Below are 25,483 nucleotides of genomic sequence, written 5' to 3' on the forward strand. Positions count from 1 at the left end.
ATTCCCACCTCAGGGCCTTTGCACTTGCTATTTCCTCTGCCTAGAGCCCCCTTCTCCTATATCTGTGCTGTCCAGTCCAGTAGCCATTGCCATATGTAGTTACTGAGCACTCGAAATGTGGCAGGTCCAAACTGAGATATGCTGTGAGTGTAAAATGCACATTGGCTCTCCAAGAGTTTTATAGAGGAAATAACATCAAATATCTCAATAATATTTTTATAATGATGTTTCCATTTCCTAGCTACTAAAACAAGTATCATAAAATGGGTTGGTAGAACAATCTGTTGGCTCACATAAGAGGCCAGAAGGCTTGCTTCCTCCCACAGTCGGTATCTACTGGTCAGCTGGCAGTCTTTGAGGTTGGTTTTTCCACCAAACAGCAATGCATGTGGCAGCAGCTTTTCTTCTGTCTTCCAGGTTCCACTGACGTGCAGCTTCTGGTTGTCCCCCGACCCCTGTGGCTTCTCTCTTTGTGGTCTCCATAAGGCCTCCAAGACGAGGACTGAGACCCACCATGACTCAGCCACACCTTAACTAAAAATAACCTCATCAAAATGTCCTGTTTGCAATGGGTTCACAACCACAGGAATGGTCGAAGATTAAGAACGTGTTTTTATGGGTTACATAATTCAATCTGCCACAACTGATTACAGTTGAAACTGATATTTTGGATATATTGGGCTAAATAAAATACATTATCAAAATTAATTTCACCGGTTTCTTGGTACTTTTTTAATGTGGCTACCAGAAAATTTAAAAGTACATGTGGGTTGGATAAAGGTATCCCAAGGCAAGCCTGCTGAGTAGCCCGTCAGCATTTAGATTTTCAGTCCTAGATCTTTAAAACACATTTTTCGTATCCCACTTCACCCTGACTCTCAATATCTATTTACTTTTGAATGGCAGGGACTGAATTCAAAATTCATTCCCACCCTGCTCGCTTAGTGCCGCGCCAAAGGTTCTGAGAGAGTCCACTACCTTTAAGACTGCCTTAGCAGCACACCTCACTGACCTCTAACTGCCTTGAACACAGCCTCGCCATGTGTTAACTTTGTGAACTAATATATTCCTAGTATGACACTGTGCCACTTTGAATCTACTGTGTACCCCAGAAAAGTCAAATTCTTTAATCCTCATTCAATATTGCTGGGTGGGAGCTTTTTGATTGCTTCCATGGAGATATGACTACCCAATTGCGGGTAGTAACTTTTGATTAGATGGTTTCCATGAAGATGCATCCCCACCCATTCGAGTTGGGTTGCTTATTGGAGCCCTTTAAGAGGGAACCATCTTGGAAAAAGCTTTAGAGCCATGAGAGACACCAGAACCAACATGAGAGCCACCAGAACAAACACGGTAAACAGAACGGACAGACCCTGGAGAAGTCATTGAAGAGGAAGCTAGCAGATCTCACCACGTGCCTTTCCAGCTGACAGAGAAACCCTGAACGTCACCGGCCTTCTTGAACTAAGGTATCTTCCTGGATGCCTTAGATTGGACATTTCTACAGCCTCGCTTTAATTTGGACATTTTCATGGCCTTAGAGCTGTAAACTTGCAACTTAATAAATTCCCCTTTTTAAAAGCTGTTCAATTTCTGGTATATCGCATTCTGGCAGCTAGCAAACTAAAACAGATAGAAAGTTTAATTTGTAGTTATTGCTGAGTGCAAGCCCTGAATGGATATATAAAGTTTTAGAAGGTTTGGGAAAGTGAATTTTGTTTGTTGTAGTCATTTAGACTATAAGTTCTAAATGAATATGGAAAGTTGCAGAAGGTCTGAAAAAGTAAACCTCGTCAAAATAACGTAGATCATTAGACCGCTCTTAATGAAAGGTTCTTAATCACCTAAGTACACTGTCTAGAAGACATACTTGCCATAGTATGCCAAGCCCCAACCGTGTTCCTAAAAACTCTTAAAAAATACCAAGCCCCATCTTGCTCCTGCTTCTGTTCAGACCATGTAGACAATTTCTCACCAATTTGTTTCCTCCAGACTAGAAACTTTCCACGACAAACTTCTCCTCGCCAGAGTCTATGTCCCTGCTCCCACGCTCACCAGCCGCCCTCAGCACCGCCAGTGCCTTCTACACTCCTCCCAGGGGGGCCTGCGACCGACTGACAGCCTGAAGCAGCTACAGAAGATGGACCAACAGCCCAGAATCCCTTACGAGTAAGAGGAGTTGTATGTCTCTGAGGGGAACTGAAGTAGTGAGGTAGGGTTAGAAGTAGGAGGGTGGCTGAATAAGCAACAGGCAAATTCCCAGAAGGAGTCAGGCCTCAAGGGGAAAACATCTCTGAGAAAAACAGCAATAAACAGCACTGGGGGCCAAAGGACCCCTATTTGAGTGAGTCATCTATGGAGAAGAGGGAGCCAACCCACCCACCCAAACGCACCATCTGCCAGCAGGCACCATCTGGAGAGAAAGGAAGGTAGGAGAAGGAGCCGTGAACAAGAAAAGGGGAGCAAATAAAGCTCATGTATAAAAGCAAATTGTCCAACACTGCCTGGGCCTCTCACCTCTGACCCCACTGTCTTGCAAGAGTACCCACATCACTCACATGTATTCTCAATAAATTTTCTACCCACACACTGTAAAAAAAAACAAAACTTGTATATTGGGCTCACATTGTATTTCTGCGTCTATTGGCAACTGCTGTTCTAGATATTTCCATACCTCCTGCCTCTTATCGCCCTCATTTCTCTGCACAAAAACTACCTTCTCAATGAGGCCTATCAGATGTCACTATAATAAACGCAACTCCTCAACCACCCCCTCCAATACCTACCATCCCCTTCTTTTGCTTTACTTTTTCTCCATTGCACTTATTTCCATCTGAACAACTATATGTTCCATTGTGCTGGTTTGAAATGATGTTATGTACCCTAGAAAAGCCATGTTTTAATCCTAATCCCATTTTGTAAAGGCAGCTGTTTCTTCTAACCCCTATTCAGTATTGTATGTTTGAAACTGTAATTAGGTAATCTCCCTGGAGATGTGATTTAATCAAGAGCGGTTGTTAAGATGGATTACATAGAGGCGTGTCCCACCCATTTGGGTGGGTCTTGATTAGTTTCTGAAGTCCTATAAAAGAGGAAACATTTTGGAGAATGAAAGAGATTCTGAGAGAGTAGAGAAGGACGCAGCCATGAGAAGCAGAGTCCACCAGCCAGTGACCTTTGGAAATGAAGAAGGAAAATGCCTCCCAGGGAACTTCATAAAATAGGAAGCCAGGAGAAGAAGCTAGCAGATGACGCTGTGTTTGCCATGTGCCCTTCCAGATGAGAAAGGAACCCTGACCATGTTTATCAAGTACCTTTCAAGATTGAGAGAGAAACTCTGACTGTGATCACCATGTGCCCTTCCACTTGAAAGAGAAACCCTGAACTTCATCAGCCTTCTGGAACCAAGGTATCTTTCCCCGGATGCCTTAGATTGGACATTTCTACAGACTTCTTTTAACTGGGACATTTTCTCGGCCTTAGAACTGTAAACTAGCAACTTATTAAATTACCCTTTTTAAAAGCCACTCTGTTTCTGGTATATTGCATTCTGGCAGTTAGCAAACTAGAACATCCACTTATTTTTCTCATTTATTGCCTGTATTCCCCACTAGGACCTCAGCTCCTGAGGCTAGGATCTGTCTGTGCTGTGTCCCCAGCACCCAAAACAGTGCCTGGCACAGAGGATTTATGAATGAACAGAGCCCAGAGAAGGAACCAATGTGCCCGTGGGTCACACAGAGAGTGAGTGGTGCCAAGGCAGGTCCTTACCAATCACGACGTCCACAGGCAGCTGGGCTAGCAGAGACCCAATGGGGGTGAGGGCCTCCGAGCTGTCCAGAGCCCCCTGGTCCTGCAGGTAGAGGATGGCAGTCTCCAGGCTGGCTAGTGGGGGGGGTTCGATGAAGGGGAAGGTTCGGGGGTCCCCCACGCTCATGCTCTTCATCTGGAATGACAAGGAAAAGCCCAGGGAACAGGGAAGACATGAACCACTGTGGAGCAATGCAGGAGGGACTAGCCTGGGAGCTACTAGCCTGGGAGGGACCAGCTGGGAGGAACTAGCCTGTTACACATATGGAAAAAGCTGAGGTGGGGTGGAGGGCATGGTCTGTCTGTCTGCTCTGCATTCCCCTCGGGCCTGACCATGATCTAAGCTGGACTGGTCATGGTTCCTTAGCCTCTGGTCAAGACAACTAAGGAATGAGCACATGACCTGAGCTGGGCCAATCAGAATACTTCCCTGGGACTCTGCAAATTGGAGCTGGAAGAGGAAGTTTCAGCATCCTTTCTGGGTGTCAGTAGAGCTGCTTGTGGTTATTTTACCCATTGCCTGGTAATCAGCCCATCGACAGCAGACAGAATAATCTCCGAACTGTTCCTAAGTTAAAAACCCCCCATCCTCCCAATGGATACACAAATCAATATAAACCTCTTTTTTTGCTTAAGACTGCTTGAGTAGGGGGGGAAATGCCAAGAGGGCAGCTTAGCAAGGTATGGGATTTTGTCCTTCAGAACAGCTACTAAATAACCAGGAACAGTACCGAACAGCTCCTGGGGCCACATCAGTGACCGGACATATGGCATACCCGAGTCTGGACTAGCTGGACCGGCTGCAAGTACACCCAGAACCATGAGTTCCCACAAGCCACAGGGGCCGGTGCCTCTCTCCCACAGGCTGCTTCCCAGAGGGGAAAGGAAAGGGACTTTACCAGAAACAGGAGCTAAGTGCAACTAAGCTTCAAGTGTGGAATTAATTCACAAATTCTGATTACTAAAAATAGGCACCCTGCTCAGGTGAACCTGGTCAAAGTGTAGGTAGCTGATTTTTGCCCGTGCGCCAAGGGGGCAAGGCTGATGGAAAAAGAAAAAAAACAGAAACAGGTTTTTGTGGCTATGTTTCTACAAAGTCTTGACTGCCTTTGGATACAGTGGCAGGACTTCTCAGGCTGCAACTGCCCCAGGCACAAGCAGAAAGAAGCTTGTTTGAGAGCTTGTCTGCAGTCTGTGCCTTCCCCAGGGGAAGGGTGAAGCATAACTCAGGTGGAATCCCTCCCTCAAGGAATTTAGACCCCAGGGCTTAGTAACTTGAAGCCATTAAAACCAACCTACAACCTCTCCTCTGTCTCCACCATGCCCCCAACAGGAAGAGTCTGCCAAAGTTAAAGGTACCTCATCATCTTATGCTGGTGGGACCTGCAGGCAGACAAGCGCCACATACTGGGCAGCATAAGAAAAACAGAGCCCAGAGACTTCACAGGAAAGTCTTTCAACCTGCTGGGTCTCACCCTCAGGAAAAACCGATGAAGGTGACTCTGTCCTCCTGACAGGAGACCAGTTTGGTCTGGGAAAATCTGGCTGGGGTCTATAATACCTAAGTAGACCCTCCTAAGGGTGGGGGGAAAAAGGCACCATAGAGGCAGGGCAAGAAACAAGAAAACAAGAACTGAAAACTTCTCCTCTGTTAAACAAAACCTAAGCTAGTGGCCCAGAAAAAGCTGAACTAAATGTCAAAGAAGAAACAGACAACAAATTCAACCAGCAAGAAAACCCTAGGTAAAAGAAATGAAAACAATCTCCAGAATGAACAAATTAAGGTAATTAAATGCCTAGACACCAGCAAAAAATAACAAATCACACTAGGAAAATTGAAGATATGGCCCAGTCAAGGGAACAAACCAATAATTCAAATGACATACAGGAGCTGAAATATTTAATTCAGAGTATACGAAAAGACATGGAAAACCACATCAAAAACCAAATCAATGAATTGAGGGAGGATATAAAGAAGGCAAGGAATGAACAAAAAGAAGAAATCAGAAGTTTGAAAAAACAAATCACAGAACTTATGGGAATGAAAGGCACAGTAGAAGAGATGAAAAAAACAATGGAAACCAACAATGGTAGATTTCGAGAGGCAGAAGATAGGATTAGTGAACTGGAAGACGGGACATCTGAAATCCGACAAGAAAAAGAAAATATAGGGGAAAAAATGGAAAACTATGAGCAGGGATTCAGGGAATTGAATAACAATATGAAGCGCATGAATATACATGTTGTGGGTGTCCCAGAAGGAGAAAGGAAGAGAAAAGGAGGAGAAAAACTAATGGAGAAAATTATCACTGGAAATTTCCCAACTCTTATGAAAGACTTAAAATTACAGATCCAAGAAGTGCAGCGTACCCCAAAGAGAATAGATCCAAATAGACGTACTCCAAGACATTTACTAATCAGAATGTCAGAGGTCAAAGAGAAAGAAAGAATCTTGAAAGTAGCAAGAGAAAAGCAATCGATCACATTACAAGGGAAGCCCAATAAGAGCATGTGTAGATCTCTCAGCAGAAACCATGGAGGCGAGAAGACAGTGGGATGATATATTTAAATTACTAAAAGAGAAAAACTGCCAACCAAGAATTCTATACCCAGCAAAACTGTCCTTCAAAATTGTGGGGGAAATTAAAACATTTTCAGACAAAAAATCACTGAGAGAATTTGTGACCAAGAGACCAGCTCTGCAAGAAATACTAAAGGAAGCACTAGAGACAGATATGAAAAAACAGGAGAGAGAGGAGAAGTGGAGAAGAGTGTAGAAAGGAAGACTATTAGTAAATTTAAAAAGAAGAAAAATTAGATATGACATATAAAATGCAAAAGGCAAAATGGTAGAAGAAAGTCCTACCCATACAGTAATAACACTAAATGTTATTGGAGTAAACCCCCCGATCTACCTGTACAGTAATAACACTAAATGTTAATGGATTAAACTCCCCAATCGAAAGATACAGACTGGCAGAATGGATTAAAAAACAGGACCCATCTATATGCTGTCTACAGGAAACACATCTCAGACACAAGAATAAACAAAGGTTGAAAGTGAAAGGTTGGGAAAAGATATTTCATGCAAATAACAATCAGAAAAGAGCAGGAGTAGCTATACTAATATCCAACAAATTAGACTTCAAACGTAAAACAGTGAAAAGAGACAAAGAAGGACACTACACATTAATAAAAGGAACAATTCAACAAGAAGACATAACAATCATAAATATTTATGCACCAAGCCAGAATGCTCCAAAATACATGAGGCAAACACTGAAAAGAGAAATAGACACATCTACCATAATAGTTAGAGACTTCAATTCACCACTCTCATCAATGGACAGAACATCTAGACAGAGAATCAATAAAGAAACAGAGAATTTCAATCATACACTAAATGAGCTAGACTTAACAGATATTTGTAGAACATTACACCCCACAACAGGAGGATACACCTTTTTCTCAAGTGCTCATGGATTGTTCTCAAGGATCCCTATGCTGAGTCATAAAGCAAGTCTCAATAAATTTAAAAACATTGAAATCATACAAAACACTTTCTCAGATCATAAGGGAATGAAGTTGGAAATCAATAATAGGCAAAGCGCCAGAAAATTCACAAATATATGGAGGCTCAACAACACACTCTTAAACAACCAGTGGGTCAAGGAAGAAATTACAAGAGAAATCAGTAAATATCTCAAGGCAAATGAAAATGAAAACACACATATCAAAACTTATGGGATGCAGCAAAGGCAGTGCTAAGAGGGAAATTTATTGCCCTAAATGCCTATATCAAAAAAGAAGAAAGGGCAAAAATCGAGGAATTAACTGTCCCTTTGGAAGAAGTAGAGAAAGAACAGCAAACTAAACCCAAAGCAAGCAAAAAGAAGGAAATAATGAAGATGAGAGCAGAAATAAATAAAATTAAGAACATGAAAACAACTGAGAAAATCAACAAAACCAGAATCTGGCTCTACGAGAAAATCAGTAAGATTGATGGACCCTTAGCAAGATTGACAAAAAGAAGAAGAGAGAGGACGTACATAAATAAGATCAGAAATGGAAGAGGAGACATAACCACCGACCCCACAGAAATAAAGGAAGTAATGACAGGATACTATGAACAACTTTATGCTAATAAACTAGACGATGTAGATGAAATGGACAACTTCCTAGAAAGGCATGAACAACCAACTCTGACTCAAGAAGAAACAGATGACCTCAACAAACCAATCACAAGTAAAGACACTGAATCAGTCATTAAGAAGCTCCTCAAAAAGAAAAGTCCAGGATCAGATAGCTTCGCATGTGAATTCTACCAAACATTCCAGAAAGAATTGGTACCAATCCTGCTCAAACTCTTCAAAAAAATTGAAGAGGAGCGAAAGCTACCTAACTCATTCTACGAAGCCAACATCACACTCATACCCAAGCCAGACAAAGATATTACAAAAAAAGAAAACTACAGACCAATCTCTCTAATGAATGGACGTAAATATTCTCAACAAAATTCTAGCAAATCGAATCCAGCAACACATGAAAAGAATTATACATCATGATCAAGTAGGATTCATCCCCAGTAGGCGAGGATGGTTCAACATAAGAAAATCAAATAATGTAATACACCATATCAACAAATTAAAGCAGAAAAACCACATGATCATCTCAATTGATGCAGAAAAGGCATTTGACAAAATTCAACATTCTTTCCTGTTGAAAACACTTCAAAGAATAGGAATAGAAGAGAACTTCCTAAAATGATAAAGGGAATATATGAAGAACCCACAGCTAATATCATCCTCAATGGGGAAAAACTGAAAACTTTCCCCCTAAGATCAGGAACAAGACAAGGATGTCCACTATCACCACTGTTATTCAACATTGTGTTGGAAGTTCTAGCCAGAGCAATTAGACAAGAAAAAAAAATACAAGGCATCAAAATTGGAAAGGAAAAAGTAAAACTCTCACTGTTTGCAGATGATATAATACTATATGTTGAAAACCCTGAAAAATCCACAGCAAAACCATTAGAACTAATAAATGAGTACAGCAAAGTAGCAGGTTATAAGATCAACACTCAAAAATCTGTAGTGCTTCTATATACTAGTAATGAACAATCTGAGGGGGAAATCAAGAAATGAATTCAATTTACAACTGCAACCAAAAGAATAAAATATTTAGGAACAAATTTAACTAAAGAGACAAAAGACCTGTACAAAGAAAACTATAAGGAACTGTTAAAAGAAATCACAGAAGACCTAAATAGATGGAAAGGCATACCACGTTCATGATTGGAAGACTAAATATAGTTTAAGATGTCAATTCTATGCAACTATGTGATGATATTCTGAATTACTGATTATATATGAAGACTGGAATGATCAAAATAGGAATGCTTGCGTTTGGTGTTTTTTGGTATTAAAAAAAATAAAATTAAAAAAAAATGTCAATTCTACCTAAATTGATTTACCGATTTAATGCAATACCAATTAAAATCCCCAAAACTTACTTTTCAGAAATAGAAAAACCAATAACCAAATTTACCTGGAAGAGAAGAGTGCCCTGAATAGCTAAAAGTATCCTGAGAAAAAGAACTGAAGTTAGAGGTCTCATGCTGCTGACTTTAAGGCGTATTAGAAGCTACAGTGGTCAAAACAGCATGGTACTGGCATAAAGATACATATACTGACCAATGGAATAGAATAGAGTGCTTCAGATATAGACCCTCTCATCTATGAACAATTGATCTCTGATAAAGCAGTCAAGCAAACTCATCTGGGACAGAATAGTTTCTTCAATAAATGGTGCCTACAGAACTGGATATTCATATCAAAAGAATGAAAGAGGACCCATATCTCACACCCTATACAAAAATTAACTCAAAATGGATCAAAGACCTAAACATTAGATCTAAGATCATAAAATTTTTAGAAGAAAATATAGGGAAATATCTTATAAATCTTATACTAGGAGGTGATTTCCTAGACCTTATGTCCAAAGCAAGAGCACTGAAGAAATAAATAAATGGGAACTCCTTAAAATTAAACAACTTTGTGTATGAAAGAACTTCGTCAAGAAAGTAAAAAGACAGCCTACACAATGGGAGACAATATTTGGAAACGATATATCAGATAAAGGTCTAGTATCCAGAATTTATAAAGAGATTGTTCAACTCAACAACAAAAAGACAGCCAACCCAATTACAAAATGGGCAAAAGACTTGAATAGACACTTCTCAGAAGAGGAAATACAAATGGTCAAGAGGTACACGAAGAGATGCTCAACGTCCCTGGCCTTAGAGAAATGCAAATCAAAACCACACTGAGATATCATCTCATACTCACCAGAATGGCCATTATCAATGAAACAGAAAATGACAAGTGCTGGAGAGGATGTGGAGAAAGAGGCACACGTATTCACTGTTGGTGGGAATGTCAAATGGTACAACCGCTGTGGAAGGCAGTTTGGCAGTTCCTCAAAAAGGAAATATAGAATTGTCATATGACCCGGCAATACCATTGCTAGGTATCTACTCAGAGGACATGAGGGCAAGGACACAAACGGACATTTGCACACCAATGTTTATAGTAGCATTATTTACAATCACAAAGAGATGGACACAGCCAAAATGTCCATCAACAGACGAGTGGCTAAACAAACTGTGGTATATACATATGATGGAATATTATGCAGCTGTAAGACAGAATAAACTTATGAAGTATGCAATAACATGGATGGACCTTAAGGACATTATGCTGAGTGAGATTAGCCAGAAACAAAAGGACAAATACTGTATGGTCTCACTGATACGAACTGACATTAGTGAATAAACTTGGAGAATTTCATTGGTAACAGAGACCATCAGGAGATAGAAATAGGGTAAGATATTGGGTAATTGGAGCTGAAGGAATACAGATTGTGCAACAGGACTGAATGTAAAAACTCAGAAATGGACAGCACAATACTACCTAACTGTAATATAGCTATGTTAAAATACTAAATGAAGCTGAATGTGAGAATGACAGAGGGAGGAGGGCTGGGGGCACAAATGACATCAGAAAGAAAGATAGAAGATAAAGACTGAGATGGGAGGCTAGAGTCAGACTTCCGGGCCAAGATGGCACCTTAACAATGTGCACATTTCAGTTGGTCCTCCAGAACAACTAAATAACCAGAAACAGTACAGAACAGCTCCTGGGGCCACATCAGTGACCGGACACACAGCATATCCCAGTCTGGACCAGCTGGACCGGCTGTGAGCCACCCCCAGAACCATCTGCTCCCCAAGCCGTGGAGGCCGGTGCCCCTCCCCAACAGGCTTCTTCCCAGAGGGGAAAGGAAAGAGACATTACCAGCAGCAGGGGCTGAGCCCAACCAAACACCAACTGTGGAATTAATTCACAAATTCTGACTACTAAAAATAGGCCCCCAGCTCAGGTGAACCTGGTCAAAGCAGAGGTCGCTCATTTCTTCCCCGGCACCAAGGGGGCAGGGCTGATGGAAAAAGAAAAAAAAAGAAGGAAACAGAGGTTTTTGTGGCTGTGTTTCTATAAAGGCTTGACTGCCTTTGGATACAGCGGCAGGGCTTCTCAGGCTGCACCTGCCCTAGGCATAGGCAGAAAGAAACAAGCTTGTTTGAGGGCTTGTCTGGAGCCTGTGCCTTCCCCAGGGGAGGGGCGAAGCCCAACTCAGGTGGAATCCCTCCCTTAAGGAATTCAGACACCAGGACTTGGTAATTTGAATCCATTAATACCAGCCTACAACCTCTCCTCTGCCTCCACCACGCCCCCAACAGGAAGAGTCTACCAAAGTCAAAGGTACTGCATCATCTTATGCTGGTGGGACCTGCAGGCAGACAAGCGCCACATACTGGGCAGGATAAGAAAAACAGAGCCCAGAGACTTCACAGGAAAGTCTTTCAACCTGCTGGGTCTCATCTTTAGGGAAAACCGATACAGGTGACTCTTTCCTCCTGATAGGAGGCCAGTTTGGTCTGGATAAATCTGGCTGGGGTCTATAATACCTAAGTAGACCCTTCTAACTGTGGGGGTTGGGGGGGGGTAAAGGCACCACAGAGGCAGGGCAAGAAACAAGAAAACAAGAACTGAAAAATTCTCCTCTGTTAAACAAAACTGATGCTAGAGGTCCAGATAAAGCTGAAATGAATGTCAAAGAACAGTTAGACAACAAATTCATCCAGCAAGAAAACCCTAGGTAAAAGAAGTGAAAGCAATCTCCAGAACAAACTAATTAAGGTAATTAAATGCCAAGACACCAGCAAAAAATAACAAATCACACCAGGAAAATTGAAGATATGGCCCAGTCAAAGGAACAAACCAACAATTCAAATGACATACAGGAGCTGAAACATTTAATTCAGAATATACGAACAGACATGGAAAACCACATCAAAAACCAAATCAATGAATTGAGGGAGGATATAAAGAAGGCAAGGAATGAACAAAAAGAAGAAATCGAAAGTCTGAAAAAACAAATCAGAGAACTTATGGGAATGAAAGGCACAGTAGAAAAGATGAAAAAAAACAATGGAAACCAACAATGGCAGATTTCAAGAGGCAGAAGATAGGATTAGTGAACTGGAGGACGGGACATCTGAAATCTGGCAAGAAAAAGAAAATATAGGGAAAAAAAATGGAAAAATATGAGTAGGGACTCAGGGAATTGAAAGACAATATGAAGCACATGAATATACGTGTTCTGGGTGTCCCAGAAGGAGAAGAGAAGGGAAAAAGAGGAGAAAAGCTAATGGAGAAAATTATCACTGAAAATTTCCCAACTCTTATGAAAGACTTAAAATTACAGATCCAAGAAATGCAGCATACCCCAAAAAGAACAGATCCAAATAGACGTACTCCAAGATATTTACTAATCAGAATGTCAGAGGTCAAAGAGAAAGAGAGAATCTTGAAAGAAGCAAGAGAAAAGCAATCCATCACATACAAGGGAAGCCCAATAAGACTATGCGCAGATCTCTCAGCAGAAACCATGGAGGTGAGAAGACAGTGGGATGATATATTTAAATTATTAAAAGAGAAAAACTGCCAACCAGCAAAATTGTCCTTCAAAAATGAGGGAGAAATTAAAACATTTTCAGACAAAAAATCACTGAGAGAATTTGTGACCAAGAGTCTGGCTCTGCAAGAAATACTAAAGGGAGCACTAGAGGCAGATACAGAAAGACAGAAGAGAGAGGTGTGGAGAAGAGTGTAGAAAGGAAGACTATCAGTAAAGGTAAAAAGAAGTAAAATTAGATATGACATATAAAATCCAGAAGGCAAAATAGTAGAAGAAAGTACTACCCATGCAGTAATAACACTAAATGTTAATGGATTAAACTTCCCAATCAAAAGATAAGAGACTGACAGAATGGATTAAAAAACAGGACCCATCTATATGCTGTCTCTACTCAAAGGACATGAGGGCAAGGACACAAACGGACATTTGCACACCAAAGTTTATAGCAGCATTATTTACAATTACCAAGAGATGGAAACAGCCAAAATGTTCATCAACAGATGGGTGGCTAAACAAACTGTGGCATATACATACGATGGAATATTATGCAGCTATAAGACAGAATAAAGTCATGAAGTATGTAACAACATGGATGGACCTTAAGCACATTATGCTGAGTGAGATTAGCCAAAAACAAAACGACAAATACTGTATAGTCTCACTGATATGAACTGACATTAGTGAATAAACTTGGAATAATTCGTTGGTAACAGAGACCATCAGGAGATAGAAATAGGGTAAGATATTGTGTAATTGGAGCTGAAGGGATACAGACTGTGCAACAGGACCGAATATAAAAACTCAAGAATAGACAGCACAATACTATCTAACTGTAATGCAATTATGTTAAAACACTGAATGAAACTAAATGTGAGAATGATAGAGGGAGGAGGGCTGGGGGCATAAATGAAATCACAAAGAAAGATAGATGATAAAGATTGAGATGGTGTATTCTAGGAATGCCTAGAGTGTATAATAATAGTTACTAAATGTACAAATTTAAAAAACGTTTTTGCATAAGGAAGAACAAATGAATGTCATTACTGCAGTGTGCTGAAAACAGATGGTAATCAATATTTTAAAATTTCAACCTATGTGTGAGACTAAAACAAAAAATGTTTCTTTGGTACAAAATTTATATTTTGGCTAGTGCATCTCCTAATATAACTTACGGAGATATTTGGTTGAACAGCATAAGTGCATGGATCCTTGGGTAGTACATGAGATTTTGTTGGTTTGTCCAGAGTGATGCCCCAATGAATCCCAGAGTGATTCGATCCGTGAGTAGAAAAGTATTTGCAAAGTCCCCTTCGGGGAATTGTGAGAACGGGGGAAAATTCAACCTCTCCAAGTTGAATTCTTGATATTCTCACAAGCAGTGTGGACAACCAAAGCTATAGGCTGAGCCCCCACTCTTGGGGTTTGTTCATATGAAACTTAACCCCACAAAGGATAGGTCAAGCCTACTTAAAATTAGGCCTAAGAGTCACCCCCAGGAGAACCTCTTTTGTTGCTCAGATGTGGCCTCTCTCCCCAGCCAACACAACAAGCACACTCACCACCCTCCCCCTGTCTATGTGGGACTTGACTCCCAGGGGTGTGGACTTTCCTGGTAACGTGGGACAGAAATCCTAGAATGAGCTGAGACTCAGCATCAAGGGATTGAGAAAACCTTCTTGACCAAAAGGGAGACGAGTGAAATGAGACAAAGTGTCAATGGCTGAGAGATTCCAAACAGAGTCAAGAGGTTATCCTGGAGGTTATTCTCACGCATTAAATAGATATCACCTTGTTATCCAAGATGTAATGGAGAGGCTGGAGGGAACTGCCTGAAAATGTAGAGCTGTGTTCCGGTAGCCATGTTTCTTGATGATGATTGTATCATGATACAGCTGTCACAATGTGATTGTGTGATTGTGAAAACCTTGTGTCTGATGCTCCTTTTATTCACCTTATCAATAAACAAGTAAAACATACGGAATAAAAGTAAATAATAGGGGAAATAATGTTCAAATAAATTTAGTTTGAAATGCTAGTGATCAATGAAAGGGAGAGGTAAGGGGTATGATACGTATGAATTTTTTTCTGTTTTCTTTTCTTTTTTTTTTTTTATATGGGCAGGAACCGGGAATCGAACCCGGGTCCTCGGGCATGGCAGGCGAGCACTCTTACCTGCTGTTCTGTTTTCTTTTTATTTCTTTTTCTGAATAGATGCCAATGTTCCATGAATTGATCATGATGATGAATATACAACTATGTAATGATATTGTGAATTACTGATTATATATGTAGAACAGAATGAACAATAGTTAAGAATGTTTGCATTTGATGTATTTTGGTATTTTTAAAAAAATTAAAAATTTAATTAAAAAAAAGTAAACAAAACAAAACAAGAAAAGACTGTTTAAGTTGGGTTTCTCTCACTTCAACCAAAAGAATCACAACTAACTCAGAGACCCAAAGGGGAAGAGTGAAGTGACATCATGGACCCGTCACAGGGCCTGGCAGGGAGTAGACCAATAATACCTATGTAGTGACTGGATGAAAGAAAGGTCGGCATGCTGACAGCTAACATCACTGCTAGATAAGGAAAGGAAATCTCAGAGAGCCTGGGGGCCCAGCCAAGTCTCCAGTGAGGTAACCTGCTCACCTGGTCCTCATCCAGTGGGCACCAGAAGTTCTGGCCATCCACCCAGCAATCAGCCCTTCTAGTTTCCACCCTGCTAACCAAGCTTTGAGGTCATTTGGGAGATCGTTCGATATTCATTAAAAGACCTTTAAATCAAAAACTCTGGCTGAGCTCTGATTTTTTTCTTTAAGCTCTCCTAGCAATTCCAATGCACAGCAAGGGGTGAGAACCAGTGCTCTGATCCATTCCAGCAATATCATACCCCCAGACAATCACAGGTCAGAGTGGGCACCCTTAACCCATAGTCTGTCAACAAGAAAGGGAGGGAAGTTGACCAGGGGGCTTCCAGGAAAGGTTTCCATGGCCTTATAAATGAGACCCACAAAGAGAGGCAGGTTTTTTCTTCTGCTTCTGGATGATAAAGGATGAAGACGGGATGCCCACAGCAGCCAAAGTCAGGGGACATTCACGAGGCAAGCTGTGGAGCCCGAATGCCTTCAATAGAATCCCAGCTCTGCTACTTGCCAGCTGTGTGACCTTGGGCAAGTGACTCTACCTCTCTGTGCAGCCATTTCCTCATATATAAACTGGGAAGATAAGAGTACCTACCCTATGGGAGTTTTGTGAAGTTCAAAAGAGTTAATATACATGAAACACTGATAATAGTGCCTGGCCTAATTTTTACCATCATCATCATCATCAGGAAAACCGCTGACACACAAGTTGGGAAACACGGAAAAAAGCAGGTCCTTTACGATTATCATTGCTCCACTGAAATAACCAAGCCTGGAACCTTCCTATTTTGGGATTTTTTTGTATTATGAAATAGCACATTTTCTACATGGTTCAAGCCAGTTGTTTTTAAGCTGTAGGTTATAACTGGGTTACCTGTCCCACTGGTGGGTCAGGAAATCCGAGTACTGGTCACACTGGCATTCTTTAAAAATGAAATTGAATGGAGTCACCTGCAGGAAGGGCGCTGAATGCTCTGGGCGCAAATCCACAGGCGTGAACGCTCCTCCTACTCCCAGCACAGAGACTACACTTCCCAGGCTCCCTGCAGTGAGGTGTGGCCGTGCGACTGAGCTCTGCTTTGAGAAAGATGAATGGAAGGACAGGCACCACTTGCTGACCTGGCCTCAAATTTCCCTTGCTCACCTTCCATCCTCTTTCTCCTTAGCTGGTTGGACACAGATGATGAGAAAGGTCCTGGGGAGAAGATGGGATCACAGATGGAAGGAGCCTAGGTCCCTGAATAAAGAGGTGCTCACCAACTCAAGAACTAAAATTCTGTTGTCTTAGCCATGACGTGTGTGTGTCATGATTGCCTAACCTAAGCTAAACTAACTGAGACACTGGGATGTGACATCAAACGTATTGAGGAATCCCAGTTTTAAGCCCTTTCTCGTTGGGTTTTCAATTGCAGCTCAAAGTATTTTGATACAGTCACAGGGTTCTTCCTACTCCCTCTGGATCTGAAGACCAATTATCCTTTCAACACGAAATCTGACATCTGGAAGAGATGAGTTCCCACTGGTGTCTTGGACAGACCTACTTTTGCTGACCCAGAAACCCTGGGAGTGGTACAATCTAAGTGCCTCTTGGGTTCTTCCCTGGCAACTGGCAGTCAGGAATACAGCCCACCTGGTCCCCAAATTCTCACCTGCAGCACCAAGGCATCCAGGGCCACCCTGCGAATCTCCGGGACAGGGTAGGGGACGAATGCATCGTAGTCGGATTCGGCGTAGAGGCGGAAGCAGACGCCGGGTCCCGTGCGGCCCGCTCGGCCCTTACGCTGCTCTGCACTGGCCTGGCTGATCCAGAACTCCTGAAGCCGCTGGAGCTTGGCCTGCGGGTCATAGCTCATCTCCTTCACCTTCCCTGGTGGGGAGAAGGGAAACAGTTAGGGGAAGGGGTCCAAGTGTGGTACCTCCCCATCCCCGGCATCCTGCCCACTCATCTACTCACTGTTACCCCACCCACTCCTTTATCCCTAAACGTTAGCCAGGGCTTATTCTGGGCCACACCCCTTTCCAGGCACAGGGGACACAGAAGAGATTAATGTAAACAAATCCCTGTCTTTGGAAAGCTTACATTTATTCACACATCTTTTCATTTACTTTTTAATGCCTTTGCCTTTTCATAGGTTCAGCCATCTAACAAATATTTATTAAGCACCTCCTGTGTACCAAGCAGTGTTCTAGGCATTAGGGATTCAGCAGTGTCAACACAAAATCATTGCCTTCATGGGGTTGAACAGAACACCAGACTCATCAATTCTAAGACCAACCCTTGTTTGTATTTAATTGTTGTTGAAAACAGGATGATATGTCTTCAAATCAATGGTATGGCAATGGTTAACTGACAGAAATCTTAAAATGTCTTAGTGGCACGTACAATAACTGAATGTTTATTCCATGCAAAAAGACAACAGCTAATATTTGTTGGGTGTCTACATTGTGCAGGGTGCTGTCTATTAACTCTTAATCCTCACAACCTGAGGGATGTACTGTTTCTATTCCCATTTCACAGATGAGCAAACTGAGACCCAGAGAGCTTCAGTGTCATGACCCCCAACCCACTGAACCCAGCCAGGGGGCTCAGCATCCCCTAATCACCAAGTCATGCTAACATTCCAGCTGGGGGGAACAAAAATAAAACAAACAGTTCAATAGGCACGTAAGATACCATGCCAGTTCTATGAAGAGAAACAAAGCATTATAAAGGAAGGAGAAGGAGGAGGTCCTTAAGGAAAAGTAGGCAGGGTGGGTGTGTCTGACATTCAAGCAGGCACTGAATTAAGGTGAGAGCACAAGCCATGAGGATGTCTGGAGAAAGTCAGCTCTCAGCAGAGAATAGTAACTGCAGAGGCCTTGAGCTTGGAAGGTTTGAGAAAGATGATATTCCCCCTGGAACAAGTGCTGACCCCATGCTTCCTCACCAGAATCTACCACGAAGCGGATCCCATCAATGGTGACTGAGGTCTCAGCGATGTTGGTGGAGAGGATGCACTTTCGGACTCCAGGGGGTGCCACGTCAAACACCTAGGGCCGAGTGAGCCCAGGCCACGAGAGATCGGTTCAGCAGGCCTCCTGGATGTTCCCTGAGCACTTCACACCCACATGTCTAAAAGAGTCTCAGCTTTGTCCCCTGAACCCGTTCCTCCTGTACAGTCCCATCTCAGAGGCACCCACCTTCCATCCCATCACCTGGCCCAGAAACCTGGGCTGTCCTGGACCCCCCCCTCCCCGCCACCAACACAGACACACCTGCATAGCTGGAGCAACTCTGGGATCTGGGACCCCTCCTCATACCCACAGCCTGGCCCCGCTCCTGCCTCCTCCCCGGTCTCTGGTCTCCACCCCCTCAAATCCCTCCTTCAGCACTCCTTCTGACACTGTCCCCTACCCTGCTCAGAAGCCTCCCATGGCTCCCCAGTGCCCGCAGGAGAAAAGTCCAGCTGCTTACTCAGCCCTCAAGGCTGTGTGCAGTCTAGCCCCACCTATCCCTCCAGTCCCATCTTTCCTGACCTCCCCTTCACAAGCTCTCCTGAGCCCCCGAGACTCTGTGCTCTCTCCACTGCTGTAAAGGCACCTAGTGTTTGTCCATCAGCCCCCGGGGACCAGCAGCAAGCAAAGGGTAAGGCCCATGTCTTGGCCCCTATGGTGTCCCAGACACCCCCAAATCAAGGGGAGGCACTAAAGATGTACTCAGAGGTGGTTTCTTTAGTCAACAAACAACTGGGTAGGACCTGAAATATCATGCCTGCCGTGACGAAGGCAAGCAGCCTCCAAGATGGCCCGACTGATTCTCACCCCTGATGTAGATTCTCACCTACATCATTACTGGGTTGCATTACAGGGGCCACAGAAATGGTGGTTTGGGACTTCTAAGGCCAGGTCATAAAAGACATGGCTTCTGCTTCGGCCTCTTGGGAGAGTCAGCCACCATGTCCTGAGGACACTCAAGCAACCCTCCAAGGAGGCCCACATGGAGAGGAACTGGGGGCCCCAGCCAACACCAGTGCCTGCCCACTATCCACACAACACGGCCATCTTGGAGAGGACCCTCCAGCCCCAGTCAAGCCCTTGGGTGTTCCCAGCCCAGCTGATATGACTGCAACCTCATGACAGACCCCGAGCCCAAAGCATCCAGCTACGCTGCTCCCAGATTCCTGTGCCACAGAAACCAGGTAAGGTAATCACTACTTATTACTGCTCCAAGTTGCCACGTCTGGGGGTAATATGCCACACAGCAGTAATTAACACAGGGACCCCAATTCCTCTTTATCCACACCCTCACCAGACATGCATTCCAACAGAGATCTTTTCACTACCACCTCCCCCCACCACACCCAACTCACAGATTCCCACCTCCACACCTCTGTTCATGCTGCCCACACCCACCCCTGACCTGGAAAGCCTTCCTCCCTCTTCTGCTACTACAAATCTACTTTGTCTTTCAAAGTTCAGCTCTAAACCTATGGCCTCACTAGAAAGGTTTCCCTGGCACATGCCCACCCCCATCCCAAAGTCGTGAGCACCCCACTTCTGCAGCTCCCCAACTCCTGCATCTGTGGAGTTCTATCAGTCATACTCAAAGCCACCCCTGACCCCCTTCTCCTTCCCTGACCTACACAGTCAGACTCCATCTGCCCCACTCTGCCAGGCCCCAGGTGACACCTTGTCCTGGTCAGCCACCGAGAGGGTGCTGTGCAGTGGCAGCACCACCCAGCGCTGCGTGTGGCTGGCGTAGGTCTGGGCAGCCTCGAGCACGGCGCTGATCTCTGCCATGCCGCTGAGGAAGACGAGGAGGTCACCCCGTTCCTCAGGCGGGTACTTATTGTCGATGGCCTCCAGCACCCTCAGGAAAGGCCGCGGGTCCAGCTTCTCTGACTTGGACGCTGCCGGCTCCACCTCCTGCGGCTGGTAGACGACCTGCGATGAGACAGCCCCGGGCAGAGGCCACCCTGTCACTCCCAGCTCAGAGCACGGGGTGGGAAAAGGTCCTGTAAGCGCGGAAGGCTGCAGGCTGGTGGGGAAGACCAGAGACTTAGGCAGCAGATGGCACACGTGGGAGGCTGATTTGAGGAGGTGGACTAAACGGACAAGGTAGAAAGGTAAATGGAAGGGGGGACAAGGGGACTCAGGGGCACTGGTAATGTCGGATTTTTTTTATTTGGGCACTAGGTACACGAATAAATTCAATTTGTGAAAATTCATTGAGCTATACACTTAGAATATGTGCATTCTTCTTTGTTTAAAGTATAAGCTCAATAACAGAAAACAAATTAAGTGGTGGAGTGAAGATGAGAACTCCCAGAAACCATTTCTAATCTTTGAAGCAGGATTTCTGAGCATTTGGGGTAGGAAGCCCTAAGGGACCGTGGAGTTCACTGACACAACAGAGCTGTCACAGACCCTCCGCTACAAAGGGGGGTGGGGGGGCGGGAGCGTGTGCTCAAAACCACAGAGAGAGCCAGGTGGAGAGCCACCCCGAAAGGAGCTGTGACCTTCAGGTGAGGCACACAGCCTCCAGGAGACCTCAAGGGAGGGAACTGACTGTCCTCCTTCCCTCTCAGCTCCCGCTGCTCCTTCCATCAGCCAACTGGGCATCAGAAGGTGAGGGGGTCCACTGAGGCGACCCCCACCCATCAGCCTCCCGGGAAGGCAGGAAGGCAGGAAAGGGAAGAGTGGTTCTGGAAGGGCAAAGAGAAGTTCCCTGGCACTGGGCGGTGTCTGCCTGTGGGCAGGGCTGAGCTCTTGGCTCTGCCATTTCTGAGCTGTCTCTTAAACAACTGACTTCTCATCTCTGAGCTTCAGTGTAGCCCTCATGTAAAAGAGGTAAAAGTTCAAGTTTCAAAACTACTGAGTTTGTGGTAAGGGAATCATGAGCTCTCATATGTTAACTGCAGAGCATGCAGTAAGCACTCAATAAACATTAGCCTTGATCATCACTGCTATTACTGACAAAAATAATGTATGTGCAAGCCACAGCAATCAGGTCAAGTAAAAGGAGGAAAGTTCAGGGCACCAGTTGCAGGAGATGCTGGGATGCTGAAAAGGACTTCACCTGAGTCTGGATAGAGAAAATGGTTAAAAACAAACAAACAACCAAAAAACCAACCCTAAAAAGCCTTTTTTTTTTTTTTCATGAATACTAAGTTCCCTTTCTTGTCCCTATCTGTAAGAATCTAGTGAGATCATGCAAGTTAAGTGTGGTGGAAGAGCCACTGTTAACCCAAAAGAAACCTACCCTCAATTTTGTCCTGAGGATCCTGCTCCCCAGTGAGGAGTGACATTTTACACCCCTCCCCTGCAGTGAGGGCCAAGGACAGGTCCATGAGATGAGAATGGAGGTGACCCTGAGCAACTACAAGGTCATGTCCAACTTAAAGACAAGCTGCTTCCCTGGACTCTGGCTCTTTCCCTCTTCCTGCCAGCTTTGACCATGCAGACATGACAACCCCAAGGATGGTGGTTCTCAAACAGGGGTGGTATTAACTTCGCTGGGAACTGTTGGCAACATCTGCAGGCCTTTTTGGTTGCCACGACTGGGGAGGGGGTGCTACTGACATCTAGCGAGTAGAGGCTGGGGGTGCTGCTCGGCATCCTACAATGCACAGGATGGAACCCACACAGCAAGGGAGTAACTGGCCCAAGATGTAAATGATGCTGAGTTTGAGAAAACTTGCCCAGTGAGATGGCAGAGTACCAAGCAAGGAAGGTCCCGGAATGACCAGATGGAACAGAGCTGCCCGCCAGCCTGGACCAGCCAGACTATTATATAAGAGAAGTAAACATCTATCTTATTTGAGCCTGTACATTTTGGAGGAAGTCTCCTCGTTCCAGTTGTTTTGCTTTTACTCTCCCTGCTGTACTGCATATTGCATATCCTCGGGAAGTGGTACTTTTAAAAAGAGAGAGAGGAAATGCCCTTAACTGAGAGATGAGAAAACGAGGAGGAAGAAGAGGTGCAGGTTTGGCCAGAAACCAGGTGGGAGGACTGGGGTGGTGGCAGCAGGGGAGGCACTGACCGTGATGGGGAAGAGCCGCCCGGGCACCTGCAGCACAGGGGCACTGCCGAAGTAGCTGGAGAAGAGCGAGATGTTGATGGTGGCAGACATGAGGACGACCTTGAGGTCAGGCCGCTGGGGCAGCAGGCGCCGCAGGACACCCAGGAGGAAGTCGTTGTGGAGGTGCCGCTCGTGGACTTCGTCCACGATCAGGACTTGGTACTGGGGGAGGTTGGGCTCGCGCTGGATCTGCCGCAGGAGCAGCCCCACCGTCAGGAACACGATCCTGGTGGCCGCCGACCGCGTGCTCTCAAAGCGGATCTGGTAGCCAACCTGGAGGTAGGGGAAAGGGGTGGTCAGGAGAAGACCCTGGGCACCAGTCCCCTCTCCTGCCCAAGCTGAAAGTCTGCGCGAATGCCACGCCCACACACCAGACTCCGGAGCCCCAGAGGCTTGAGTTTGAATCCACCTCTGCCACGCAGTGCCACTGACCTTGGACAAGCAATTCCACCTCTCAGAGACATGCTTTTCTCCTCATAGACAGTGGGAGAATTGTGTATAACAATGGGTTTGGAACAGTAACAAGCATATAATACTAATTCATTATGACAGTAACAGCTAACCTTTCCCTGAGTCCTAACTGTGTGGCAGGAACTAGTCTAAATGCTTTACGTGCATCATCAACTTGTTTCAGCCTCGCAACCACCACGTGAGGGGACAGTTACTATTATTCTCCTCTCACAGATGGGGACACTGAGAAGTGAAGTCACACGTCCAAGGTACTACAGCCAAAAAGTGGTATTGAGAGAAAATGTATCTTAACCCCTACTCACATCACATGCAAAAAAAAAAAAAACTATTTCTTTGGGAAAAAAACCCAGAAGAACATCTTCGTGACCTTAAAGAAGGCAAGAGTTTCTTAAATAGGAACCAAAGAGTGCTAACTATAAAAGTAAAATGAAAAAATGAAATTTATTTAAATTGAAAGACACCACCAAGAGAATGAAAGGCAATTCACAGAATGGAAGAAGATACTTGCAATACACAAATCCTACAAAGGATTCTGTGCCAATTTTAAACTGTGTAGCCCAGAGAAGCCATGTTCTTTAATCCTGACTCAATATTGTTGGGTGGGATCTTTTTGATTAAGTTGTTTCCATAGAGATGTAACCCACTCGACTGTGGATGGGACCTTCCGATTAGGTTTCTGTGGAGATGGTCTCCACCCGTTCAAGGTGGGTCACTTACTAGAGTCCTTTAAGAGGGAACCGTTTTGGGGGGGAGGGGCCAAGATGGCAGCTTAGCAATGTGTGCATTTTAGTTCATCCTCCAGAACAATTACTAAATAACCAGAAACAGTACAGAACAGCTCCCGGAGCCAAGTCAGTGACCGGACACACAGCGTACCCCAATCTGGACCAGCTGGACTGGCTGCAAGCCTCCCCAAAACTGTGAGTTCCCCAAGTGGCAGCGGCCGGCGCCCCTCCCCAACAGGCTGCTTCCCAGAGGGAAAGGAAAGAGACTCTAAACCCGGTCAAGGCAGAGTTCGCTCACTGGGCTCACGGAAAAAGAGGAAAGGGGAGGAAACGGAGGTTTTAGTGGCTGTGTTTCTACAGAGACTTGGCAGCCTCTGGATTCAGCTGTGGGACGTCTTGGGCTGCAACTGCCCCAGGCATAGGCAGAAACGGGCTGCTTTCAAGGCTGTCTCCCACCTGTGCCTTCCCCAGGGGAGGTGTGAAGCCCAACTCAGGTGGAATCCCTCTCTCAAGGAATTCAGACTCCAGGGCTTGGCAATTTGAAGCCATTAAAACCAGCCTACAACCTCTCCTCTGTCTCCAACACGACCCCAGCAGGGAGAGTCTTCCAAAGTTAAAAGTGCCACAACATCTTTTGCTGGTGCGACCGGCAGGTAGACGCGCCACATACTGGGCAGGATAAGAAAAACAGAGCCCAGAGACTTCACAGGAAAGTCTTTTAACCTGCTGGGTCTCACCCTCAGGGAAAACTGATGCAGGTGACTCTTTCCCCCTGACAGGAGGCCAGTTTAGTCCGGGGAAAACCTGGCTGGAGTCTAAAATACCTACGTAGACCCTCCTAAGGTGGGGGAGGGAAAAGGCACCATACAAGCAGGGCAAGAAACAAGAAAACAAGAACTGAAAAATTATCCTCTGTTAAACAAAACCTAAGCTAGAGGTCCGGAAAAAGCTGAACTGAAGGTCAAAGAACCGATAGACAACAAACTCATCTAACAAGAAAACCCTTAGTAAGAGAAGTGAAAGCAATCACCAGAATAAACTAATTAAGGTAATTAAATGTCTAGACACCAGCAAAAAATAACAAATCACACCAGGAAAATTGAAGATATGGCCCAGTCAAAGGAAAAAACCAATAGTTCAAATGAGATACAAGAGTTAAAACAACTAATTCAGAATGTATGAACAGACATGGAAAACCTCATCAAAAACCAAATCAATGAATTGAGGGAGGATATGAAGAAGGCAAGGAATGAACAAAAAGAAGAAATGGAAAGTCTGAAAAAACAAATCACAGAACTTATGGGGATGAAAGGTACAGTAGAAGAGATGAAAAAAAACAATGGAAACCTACAATGGTAGATTTCAAGAGACAGAGGTAAGGATTAGTGAACTGGAGGGCGGAACCTCTGAAATCCGACAAGATACAGAAACTATAGGGAAAAAAATGGAAAAATATGAGCAGGGACTCAGGGAACTGAATGGTAATATGAAGCACACAAATATACGTGTTGTGGGTGTCCCAGAAGGAGAAGAGAAGGGAAAAGGAGGAAAAAAACTAATGGAAGAAATTATCACTGAAAATTTCCCAACTCTTATGAAAGACCTAAAATTAAAGATCCAAGACGTGCAGCGTACCCCAAAGAGAATAGATACAAATAGACGTTCTCCAAGACACTTACTAGTTAGAATGTCAGAGGTCAAAGAGAAAGAGAGGATCTTGAAAGCAGC

The 25,483-nt window shown here is 44.3% G+C and overlaps 1 protein-coding gene across 3 annotated transcripts in view; it reads right to left on the minus strand.

The window, feature by feature from the left end:
- The window catches only part of DHX34 (DExH-box helicase 34), a 69,392-nt gene that overhangs the window by 19,118 nt on the left and 24,791 nt on the right, over positions 1-25,483 (minus strand). For 2 of the 3 annotated variants that reach the window (XM_077131329.1, XM_077131327.1), the window contains exons 3-8: positions 22,521-22,832; positions 20,167-20,421; positions 18,426-18,528; positions 17,148-17,365; positions 16,450-16,572; positions 3,775-3,949 (exon numbers count right to left, since the gene is read on the minus strand). In XM_077131329.1, the coding sequence (XP_076987444.1) occupies positions 3,775-3,949; positions 16,450-16,572; positions 17,148-17,365; positions 18,426-18,528; positions 20,167-20,421; positions 22,521-22,832 (1,186 nt within the window). The remainder of the gene's footprint in view (positions 1-3,774; positions 3,950-16,449; positions 16,573-17,147; positions 17,366-18,425; positions 18,529-20,166; positions 20,422-22,520; positions 22,833-25,483) is intronic. The other variant, XM_077131328.1, reaches the window with a different exon arrangement.

This window comes from Tamandua tetradactyla, chromosome 16 (genome assembly GCF_023851605.1).
Source record: "Tamandua tetradactyla isolate mTamTet1 chromosome 16, mTamTet1.pri, whole genome shotgun sequence".
Lineage (NCBI taxonomy): Eukaryota > Metazoa > Chordata > Mammalia > Pilosa > Myrmecophagidae > Tamandua > Tamandua tetradactyla.